This window comes from Rhineura floridana, chromosome 2 (assembly GCF_030035675.1).
Source record: "Rhineura floridana isolate rRhiFlo1 chromosome 2, rRhiFlo1.hap2, whole genome shotgun sequence".
Classification (NCBI taxonomy): domain Eukaryota; kingdom Metazoa; phylum Chordata; class Lepidosauria; order Squamata; family Rhineuridae; genus Rhineura; species Rhineura floridana.
Window position 1 is genome coordinate 167860790 of NC_084481.1, and position 10593 is coordinate 167871382.

The following is a 10593-nucleotide window of genomic DNA, read 5'->3' on the forward strand; positions in this document are numbered from 1 at the left end:
GGTTTTACACTTGTAAACCACTCAGAAGCCATTTTGGCAAGTGAGCAGTATATAATTTAATAAATAGTAATCATCATCATCTAGCCATTCTCTCACCAGGTACTAACAAGATATATAGCTTCTAAATGCATAGTAATACAGTGATTCATTAATGAATTGATATTAACTAAATGCAATGAAAAATGGAAATGGACTGCCTTTAAGTCAATTCCAGCTTATGGTGACCCTATGAATAGGGTTTTCATGGCAAGCGGTATTCAGATGGGGTTTACCATTGTCTTCCTCTGAGGCTGAGAGGCAGTGACTGGCCCAAGGTCACCCGGTGAGCTTCATGGCTGTGTGGGGATTCGATCCCTGGTCTCCTAGGCCATAGTCCAGTACCTTAACCACTACTCAATAGATAGCTGTAATTCTATGGAAACCAACACATCTGTATAAATTTACCAGGCTTTCCCAAAAATCTTGCTAAATGACAGAGTTCACAAGGAAGCATGCATTCAGATAGATTTATAAGTTCTGACTTGTTTTGAGTAGAGATTGATTCCTAATAAAGATCATTTTGATGCTATGAGACAAAAGAAAATGAAGTAGCCAGATGAATGCAGAATACGCCCCTGCATGTGTGTTCTCCAGTCCCAGTACACTGATGTGACTGTGGTGTTGTGCAGTCACACTCATGGACTTGGAGCAATTCCCTGGACTTGGAGCAGGGAATTTTGTTTTTGTTTTTAAATCCTTTTCCAAAATTGCCTCAATGTAATGTATCGTCTTCTCTGGTTACAGGGACCATACAACTCCCCTGCTGCAACAGCTCCACTGGCTGCCAGTCTGTTTCCGGACACAATTCAAAGTGCTGGTGATGACCTATAAAGCCCTATACGGCTTAGGTCCAGGCTATTTGTCAGACCGTATCTCCCTATATGAACCTGCCCGGGCCCTGAGATCTTCAGGAGAGACCCTTCTCACGATCCCAACACCTTCACAAGTGCGACTGGTGGGGACATGAGATAGGGCCTTTTCAGTGGCTGCCCCTAGGCTCTGGAACTCCCTCCCTAGGGAGGCAAGAATGGCCTCCTCTGTGCAGTTCTTCCGGCAGGCCTTTGGAACTGAAGGTTTTAAGGGTAGTGACTGAAGAGGATGCTGTATGTTATTGTTTTACTTGTATGCTCCTAAACTGGGTTGCAGTATTTTAAGTGTATATCTAATTGGTTTTAACATCTTAATAGTTTAATCCTGTTTTAATGCTGATTTTATATGTTTATATGTTTTATATTTTTATAGGTTCTTAATTATATGTACTTATTTTTATCTGGAAGCCACCTTGAGTTCCAGTTTGGGAAAAGGGCGGGGTATAAATAAAGATAATAATAATAATAATAATTTAGCTCCTTCTGCAGAACAGAACAGCACTGAAAACTTTGCTTGGCTGTTTAAAAGAGATTTCTTTACATCATTCTCTTAAAAGTAGGCTTGTCATCAAGACAAATGGTCCTGTTGCACCTGCCAGCCTCTATTCACAACACGTGCAACTATGCAGTCGATTCAGCATAATATATGAATGTAAGAGCTACACACACACTCAAAGTGGGCATTTTTTTCCCATGGAAAAACAGGGTACAACTAAAAATAAATAGCAACCAGGGACAGCCCCCAGTGTAAATCCCCATCCCTATTTTTGCCTTTGGAGAATGCCTTAAATCTTTGTTGAATAGAAGCTGCTAGCGTTGTTCTTCAGAGCTCAGCTCTCTCCCCAGGAAGTTAATGGCACAATCCTATGCATCAGGGATGGAGAACCTGTGACCCTCCAGATGCTGGTGGACTACAGCTCACATCATCCCCAGCCATTTGCCATGATGGGAGCTGGAGTTCAACAACATCCGGTTCCATATATGTGCAAAGCATGCCTCCAAAAGAGTAGGTTTCATTGTCTTCAATTAGATTTAATTCCAGGTAAGTGTGCAAAGGATTGTAGCCTAAATCTCTGAATAGAAAATGGATATATCTCATCTCCAGCACCACACATACATGTAGTTGACCTTTGTTTTTACTGTATTTTTAAAATGTCTTTCACTGTCTGGTTTTTATTCGTTATAAACCGCTTTGATTTTTAAAAAACGAAAGTGTTATACAAATATATTTATAACTAAAATAAACGTGGGTGGCCAGACGCAAAAGAGAACAGGGCTCCTGCACCTTTAATAATTGTGTAGAAGAGGGAATTTTCAGCAGGTATCAAGCAACCTCCAATACTTAGACCAGCTGAAAACCCCTCTTCCGCACAACAACTAAATGTGTAGGAGCCCTCTCCTCCTTTGCCTCTGGCCACCTATATGTGTGCAAGTGCACATGAGCACTTAGACATCATGCAGCTCATAGTCTGCCATTTCACAAATGCAGCTGCTAAGGAGTATTAATTGATAATATGCAACAGGACAATTATGTCTTGCAAATACATCTTTAAACAAGAGAACAAGAAAGCATTTGATTTTTAGAACACTGAAGAATAAGCCAATCAGGCAGGTATTTGAATACAGCAGCGTTCGCCAAACTGGTTCCCTCCAGATGTTTTGGAGTACAACTCCCCACCAGTCAGGACAACATTTGGAGTACAACCTCCCCCAGCCAGCACATCTTGATGGAAGTTGTAGTCCAAAACATCTGGAGGGCACCAGGTTGGCACAGGCTGCAACTGAACCTTCAGCAATGTCTATTACTGGATGTTCGGAGGAAGGGTAGCAACTCTTGGTCTGGTTGTAAGTAAGAAGATAGACAGGCAAGGGCTGCCTGAGGGCAACTGAAGTTGGTGGGGCACTAACGGACCACCTTCCACTGGCACCTGGTGTTGCCACCAGGAAACATCAAGATCCTGCCACAAAATAGGAAATATGTCACAGTAAGTGCTGAAGCATCAAGTGGCAAGCAATAATGTAGGAAGAAGGCAGCTTCTTTAAGTGACCAACTTTTAGCAGCTGAAAATAGTTGAGCAGAAAAAGTCTTGAGCTCAACATTAGAGAGGGCTGCTGGGACAAGTCCAGAAGTGAAATTCCAAGTGTTTGGCAGGATGAAGAAGAGTGAATGAACATTGCAGCTGGTCGTCCAAGTATGAGGGCCAGCAAAAATAATGGGCAATGAGAGCAATTACACTAAGCCAGGAGCAGAAAGCAAGGCTTCGACTGTGCATCAGCCAAAGGAGAAAGTCCTTTTTTCTGATTTACACAGCGACATCAGTGTACACAGTGCTTTACAGAACAACATAAGTAAAGAAAGGTTCCTGCCCCAAAGAGCTTACAATATACAATTTAGATAGTGAAGATGAGCGAGAGAACAAAGGGAGGGGTAGGTAAAGCCAAGGCAAATATACATAGATATAGTTCACATACTTAAGCTTTGGAGATCTTTGTGGCATCTAAACACTAACACATTTTATTTTGCATAAGATGTCATGGACTGCGCTCTACTCACTCTAATCCATGCAATCTTATGCCGTAATAAAAGTCAACTCTCATTTCCTAAAGGCCCAGTTTACATGTGGATTGTGTATTTATTAGCACATTTCTAGGTGGCAGATAAACAGTCCTGAGAGGTGAAGTCTGAGTGAGAGAACTTCGTAGGATACTAAGCACAATACCTTTATTAAACAATACTTTTATTATATATTTCATAGTCACATATTTTCTGCATTTCCCTAGTGGCAGATATTATTTATATATTGTTTAAAAGATTTCTAGCCCACCCTTCATTGATACCAACACCAAGACAGGTACAACATAAATTAATCATGGACAGCCATCAGTAAAACCAAGAACCAATTCATAAAAACACTGGCAAAGCAAGACAGTTAAATGCAACAGAGAAGGCTAAAACACATATGCTTAAAGTCTAAATTATGCAAATCCATTATTCACTGCTGATTCTGTTAATATAGCTACATATTTAGTCTTGTAATATCTAAAAGGTGCTCATGTTAATTCTGGAGCTAAATTATTGTTCCTTTTAGAGGAAACAGACAGATTCACTATAGCACATATTGGACTGCCTTACTGAAAAAACTCCCAAATTGTTCTTGTTCACTGATTTTAAAAAGGACTTAACATTTAGAGAACAAAATCTGTTCAGCTTCATCTTAGAAATCAGAGTTGAAGTACCTGCATCATCTTGCATCTGAACAAAGGCATGGCAAGTCTTGAAAGGAGGAGAACTCCTGGTTCTCCACAACACATTATTTACATAGCTGCTTTACTCTAGGATAATAAGCTAAGTGCAACAGGAGATGGACCTATTGGTAGATCAGCCAACACCCTGCTTTGAGTGAAGGCAGCACATTCTTAACAAAGAGGGCCAAGATACAGCAGGGAACGTGACCCTCCAGATATTGCTGGACTACACCTCCCATCGTCCCTGAACGTTGGCCATGCTGGTTGGAGCTAATGGAAGCTACAGTCCAACAGTTTCCCTATTCCTGGTTTAGAGGCAGAAGCTGGGAACTGCCATGCACCTGGCATAGCATGCAAATGCCTGCTGCTGCCTGTTGCTGTTTTAGTTCTTTCACAACAGAGAAGAAAGGGAGTATTGCCACAACTGTGGCAACACTTATACATTATGAAATATACAGCTGATGAATGGATCCATGATCCCAGGGTTCTTTTGCATCTTTATGTTATCAACAAAACAAACAGCAGGCAGTATCCAATGCCCTTGTTCCACAAGCACAAAGATTTATGCTTGTGCAATAGGACTTCTACCCCTCCTCCCCCTGCATGCATCCCATGCCCTTCCCAAATCCGCTCTGGAGGGTTGGGGGGAAACCCAGCAGATTTAGGGGGTGCACAGGAGAGGAAGTTCCATTGCGTAAGTATAAATCCTTGTGCTAACCGAACAAGAGTTAGCACTTCCTTGGATACATACAAACCAATGTAATGTGGCAGGATGACTTAGAGGCTAACTACATGTTATATTAATACTGCAATTAATAATCACATTGTAGTTTTTTGCAAGTTGAATGACAGATGTATAGGAGGGGATTGTCATCACTGTGCTGGATAGGCGGGGATTTTCACTGAGATCACAACTGGGCACGAAAGCCTTAAACCTCCCCTTACCCTGTGCCTGGTATTTAAATTTTCAAAAACACCTCAAGTGATTGCCAGTCATGCCATTAACGTAACATGTAGCCCAACCCTTAATTTATCTCCAAAAGGAAGATGCAAATGTGAAAAATACATTCACACAGAATTCTCAAATATATCTATTTCTAAACCAGCAACACACAAATAAACTATGACAATTTTATTCCTAACTTGGTGGGCACTTCTGAGGTAAGAATGTTTTCAGTTAGCATCAGATACCTTAACCGCCCATAGAAGGGAGATTTAGGTCAAAATATTGGAAGTAAAGAATTTACCTACTGATGACTTGAGAGAAGCGGATATATTTCTTATCCATTCAAAACTTGTAATACCTTTCTTCAGATGCAAAATGACAGTTGCTTCAACACTGATTTCTAAGATAAAGCTGAACAGATCACAATTATTACATTTATATCCTGAAAAGTGCTCCAGGCCCTCCACCTAGAAGCACCATGAGGGGAACATATGCGTTTTACCACTCCTTCAGCTGAGGTCTGTTGTGCCTGGAAATAGCCCCATACCTGGAAATGGCTAAAAAACTATACAGTAATACCTCAGTTAACAAATCCTCCAAGAAGGAAGCTCCTTTTAAGGAAGACTTTTTTAAGGTGAAACTGACCAGCTTAGCTTTGCTAAGCTTTAGCTTTGGATAAACTTTCAAGCCTGTGCCTTTGCTTTCCAGTGAAACTGACCAGCTTGTGCCTTTGCTTTGTATCAAAGAGATTTCTTGCTTTCTCCCAGGGCTGGGGAGGGAAGGATCCAATACAATTGAGAGGAGGGGAGTGGGAGTCAGTGGGTGCTGAGTAGGCACTCTTTCCCTGTTGAAGCTGCCCCCACCATCTATGAGCAGGTGCAGGAACCTGTCCCTATTCTTTCCATGTTATCCCTGCTTCTGGTACCAAAGTTTCTGTTAAAGAAGCAATGTCCAGGGATGCATCTACTTTGCTAGTTGAGGTATTACTGTGCATTGCCACCTGCTCTTGACATCTCAAGTGGGATATGCCCATTAAGAACCAGCTTCTTCACACATGTACAAAACTGCAGTCTATAAATAACTTTTGATGGTAGAATCGAGCAAATGTTGTCTGAAAAAGGCCAGTATTCTTTGCCAGGCATCCTCCTGTGCTTTTGCATGTTCTCTCCATTTTCCTCCCCAGAGCACAAGACACCCAAGTGGCCTGTGGAATGAGGTATGGCACAAGGGCAGATAGGGTGGCTCTAAGAGGTGTCCCGCTCCAGGGTAGCAGTACAACTCCACATGACGCCCACTCTGCTGCAGGCGCCAAACAGCTTCTTGACAGAAAAGCTCACTTTGCCAGTTTTTGTCATCCTGTCCCAGCAGGAAGAGGAACTTGGCTGAGGACTTCTCCACAGGGATGCGGCATTGCCAGGTAGCTGGGTCTCTGGGATCATCCATTATTTCTGAGTAATCCACAATTTCGGAATCACTAGTGGCCTGAATCCTCTCCAGGTTACAAGGATGGGGAGGAATAGTGAGTCCCTTAACTCGCAGAGGGACAAAAGTATTAACACCAGAGCCAGAAATGCTGATAGCTGCTCTGATGCCGGGCCAAAATGTAGCCAGAGCAAGGGCAAGATCTGCTCCCTTAGAAAGCCCTAAGACTCCAATCCCTGTAGCTTTCACCTGAAACAATATTGGGACAAAGATTGCCATTAGTCCACATTTGTCAGTTGCACCCCCTAATTATTTTTATTTATTTATTTAATTTATATCCTGCCCTTCCTCCCAGAAGGGGCCCAGGGCGGTAAACAAAAATACTAAAAGCACTTTAAAACATATTAAAACAAAGCCTTTTAAAAACAACTTTAAAAACATCTTAAAAAGCAGTTCCAGCAGAGTCAAAGACTGGGATAAGGCCTCTACTTAAAAAGCTTGTTGAAAGAGGAAGGTCTTCAATAGGCATTGAACAGATAACAGAGATGACACCTGTCTAATATTTAAAGGGGAGGGAATTCCAAAGGGTAGGTGCCACTACCTAAAGGTCTGCTTCCTATGGTGTGGAACTGACCTCCTGATAAGATGGTATCTGCAGGAGGCCCTCACCTGCAGAGCACAGTGATCGACTGGGTATATAAGGGATAAGACGGTCTTTCAGGTATCCCAGCTTCAAGCTGTGTAGGGGTTTGTACACCAAAACTAGTACCTTGAACTTGGCCTGGTAGTTAACGGGCAGCCCACTGATTAGAAGTGTTCACTGCTACTGTGTAATGCAAAAAAAATCCCCCTGTTGCTATTAGGAAACTAAAGGGGGCATATAACTGGGCATTGTCAGTGTCTGAGGGAAGAACTGAGTGGCAGAAACTGCCCTGTTCTCCAGGCCTGGACATTGTCACAAGCTCTGCTCTTGGATCTCATCTGGGTGGGAGAGACTATTCTTATCAAGAGCAAGTCGGCTATTGAACAGTCACTGACATAGGCAAAGAATTTCTGTTCTTCTGGGCAGCCAGAGTCTGGTGCCTACTGATGACTTTTTTTCCCTTCAGCAGGCATTTTAACTGAATTCTGATTTCATAGCTGAAACTGATTTTTATCTTTATTGTATAGAATTACTTGTACACTGCTTAGAGACAATTAATTAAGCTGTGTATAAATTGTCAAAATAAATAAATGTAACTTTAAGAACTTGTACTTGAACTTGCTTTTCCCTGCCCTCCTGTTCCTTTTTCCTCATGTTTCTTGCCTTTTCATATTGTGAGCCTGAGGGCTGGGATCCACTTCATATTTGATTTCTGTACACTGCTCTGAGAGCCTTTTTGGTATAAATGCCTTAAATAAATAAAACAGGTAGTGCAGAAACAGAAGAATTTTAGTATGTAATTTTAGTGAGCCTCTTACCTGCTGTTGTTTCCGCAAGAATTCAACAGCCTCACCAAAATAGTCCAGTTCAATGAACTCTGGGAAAGCTGGGAAATCCTCAAAGCCCAGGTAAGCGAGAGCCAGTGTAACAAAACCTCTGCTTGCCAGGAGGCTGGCTCTGTATTCCACAAGACCTCCTCCAGATCCATACAAATCAATAAGTCCTGGGAATGGTCCAGGACCTAGAAAGAGAGTTTATTAATGGAAAAAGGCTTATTTTTTACAGTAGAATTTTATTAGCACAAAAATCAAACATGTATTCCTGCTAACCAATCTCAGTGACTACGAGCTCTCATGAGAACCTATCTATGCTTTTAAAAAACCTGGTTATCCCCTTCTCTGAGTTCCCTTGCCTGCTCAATTATGGCAGGTGTTGGCCAGGGAGTGGGTCTTTTCTGTGGTGCCCCCCCCCAAGAAAATAAGGCTTACCTAGTTTTATACACTTGGCATCTACACTTACATCTTTTTGGAGACCTGGTAAAAAGGTGACTATTGTCCAGGCAATTCCTGACCAATTCAATATTTAATTTCTAACTAAATATATTGTTGGAATGCTGCTGCTTAAATATATAACTTAGTTTTATTAGAATTGTATCTAGAGTTAGACAAACTGCTGCGGCGCTAGTTTTTATGTGATTTTTAGAAAATATAATGTATGCTTTTATGTGTTTCATGTAAACTGTTGTTGACAGTGTTTTTTATGACAGTGTATTATGGTGCTATCTTTATTACTTTTTGTTAAGTTTTAAAAGTTTTGTTGTGATTTATTCTTCTTTGTAAGCTGTCTTGAGCTTGATTTTATAGAAGCAGGCTATAAAGTCCCAAATAAAACTGATTTTTTAAACAACCAAATAACCGATTGATTAGAACAGAGAACCTGCGGCTTTCCAGATATTGGTGGTCTTCAACTCCCATCATCCCTGACCACTGGCCATGTGGCTGATGGGAGTAATCTGACAGGCCAAAAGTCCTCCACCCTCTGGGTCAGAAGTTTGGATGGGTTCTCCACTTGCCTTGGTACAAAGTCTCTTCTCTCCAAGCTGGGGGGAGGGGCGGGCTCTGCCAATATGTTTAACTCCATGAGGCAGGAAGGAAAGTGCCTATACTTAAACGTGAGCTATTAAATGTTCATTCAAGAACCGCAGTAGCGTCCTGACCCTCGGTTAACCCATTCAGTGCGAAACGAAACTCACCGGGAGGGCGAAAGAACGTGCCCTTGAGCCTGCCTTGTCGCACTGGGATCCTCTCCACCCCCTCTGCCAGAAACCTCCTCTCGCTGCAGCACTTGCTTAGGAGCGGGCCGGTGACTCCGCGCCCCTCGTACACCTCGTAGGTGACACAGAAAGGGGTGAGGACGTTCCTCTTAGCCAGCCGTTTGGAGGGCGTCTTGGATTCCAGTGACCACAGTAAGCCCATGGGCTCGACTCCCGAATAGCTCCCGCCCAGCGACGCAGAGCAGCTGAGGTCAAGCTCTCCATCACTCGCAGCCCTGTAGAAAGCGAACGATTGGAAAAGTTCCCCGTTTTCATCCACCAAGGACGCTCTGAGCGTGACCTCCTGCAGCGGCGAGAGACCCTCTATTTTGACTTGGACAGGATCGTCACACAGGCCGGTGGGAGAAGGCAAGACGAGAATTCTCGCCTCCATCCGCCCTACTTTACTAAAGAACGACCCCGAGGCCTTTTCAGAACGCACCAACTTTTGTCATTCAAGCGACGTTCTTTGGTTACTCTCCGCCCCATCAAGTAACTTTCGCTACCCGATTATAAAGTCCAAAGGGTATTGCAGTCAGTCGCTGAGACTTCTGGGAAATGTAGTTCGTAACGTACTTGCGGCATTAACTTTTAAAGGGGAGTTGTTCGTAAAGGAGGCAGATTCACAATGCTGCCTGCTTTCAAGAACTTTGCTGAATGGCAGGAAATTTGTGTCAAACGATGTATTCAACAGAGGCTAGGATGATGATAACACCCTATGACAGTGGTTCCCAAACTGTGGTCTGGAGACCATTGGCGGTCTGTGACTTTCATTCAGGTCTGCAGTGTGTCTGTAAAAACACGATTAAAAATCATACGGCATCTAGCATAGTGCATTACAACTGCTACCTTAAGTGATCGGCCAAGACCCCTAGCAATTTTTGTGTGGTTAGGGGGGGGGATTTATTTATGACTCAAGGTTGTATGTAATAAAACACAAGCAAGCAGAACTATATCCTACACTGCATATGAGAAATCTGTGGTCCTTTAGATGTTGTTCAACTTCAGGCTCCATTAGCTCCAGGCACGATGATCAATGGTCAGGGAAAGCGGAAGCTGTAGTCTCACATCGAGGGCTGCAGGTTTCCCATCACTGTCCTACACTACAGACAGGCAAGTGACAGCCTGGGGACTCAACCTAAGCATAAACACCAGTTACAAAGGACCCCTCATATTATGCACCTCAGAAACTCAAACATCACAGAGGGCTCTTTAATCCCTCTTCCTTAGTGGGAACAAAAGTAGACCTGGATAAGGTCCAAGTCTGCTGCTATTCACATTCAGCAGGTCAGGGGCTATATTTTGGCTCAAACATTGGAGTCAGAAGTAAAGAGTA

The 10593-nt window shown here is 42.8% G+C and overlaps 1 protein-coding gene across 1 annotated transcript; it reads right to left on the reverse strand.

Moving 5' to 3' along the window:
* Window positions 1-3246: 3246 nt before the first annotated feature.
* Window positions 3247-9809, reverse strand: LOC133377372 (acyl-coenzyme A thioesterase 1-like). The gene is made up of 3 exons (XM_061611346.1): window positions 9198-9809; window positions 7984-8186; window positions 3247-6771 (listed from the first exon to the last, which is right to left on the reverse strand). The coding sequence occupies exons 1-3, from the start codon at window positions 9649-9651 to the stop codon at window positions 6172-6174; spliced, it is 1257 nt and encodes a 418-aa protein (XP_061467330.1). The 5' UTR covers window positions 9652-9809; the 3' UTR covers window positions 3247-6171.
* Between the last annotated feature and the right edge of the window lie 784 nt (window positions 9810-10593).

What these genes read in the sequence shown, in the direction of transcription:
- LOC133377372 (XM_061611346.1), bottom strand. Translation starts at nt 9,651, where the DNA reads ATGGAGGCGAGAATTCTCGTCTTGCCTTCTCCCACCGGCCTGTGTGAC. An exon ending in CACGTTCTTTCGCCCTCCCG is followed by an intron (nt 8,187 to 9,197) that starts GTGAGTTTCGTT and finishes CTCTCTTTCTAG; the next exon opens with GTCCTGGACCATTCCCAGGA. An exon ending in TCTTGCGGAAACAACAGCAG is followed by an intron (nt 6,772 to 7,983) that starts GTAAGAGGCTCA and finishes ATATTGTTTCAG; the next exon opens with GTGAAAGCTACAGGGATTGG.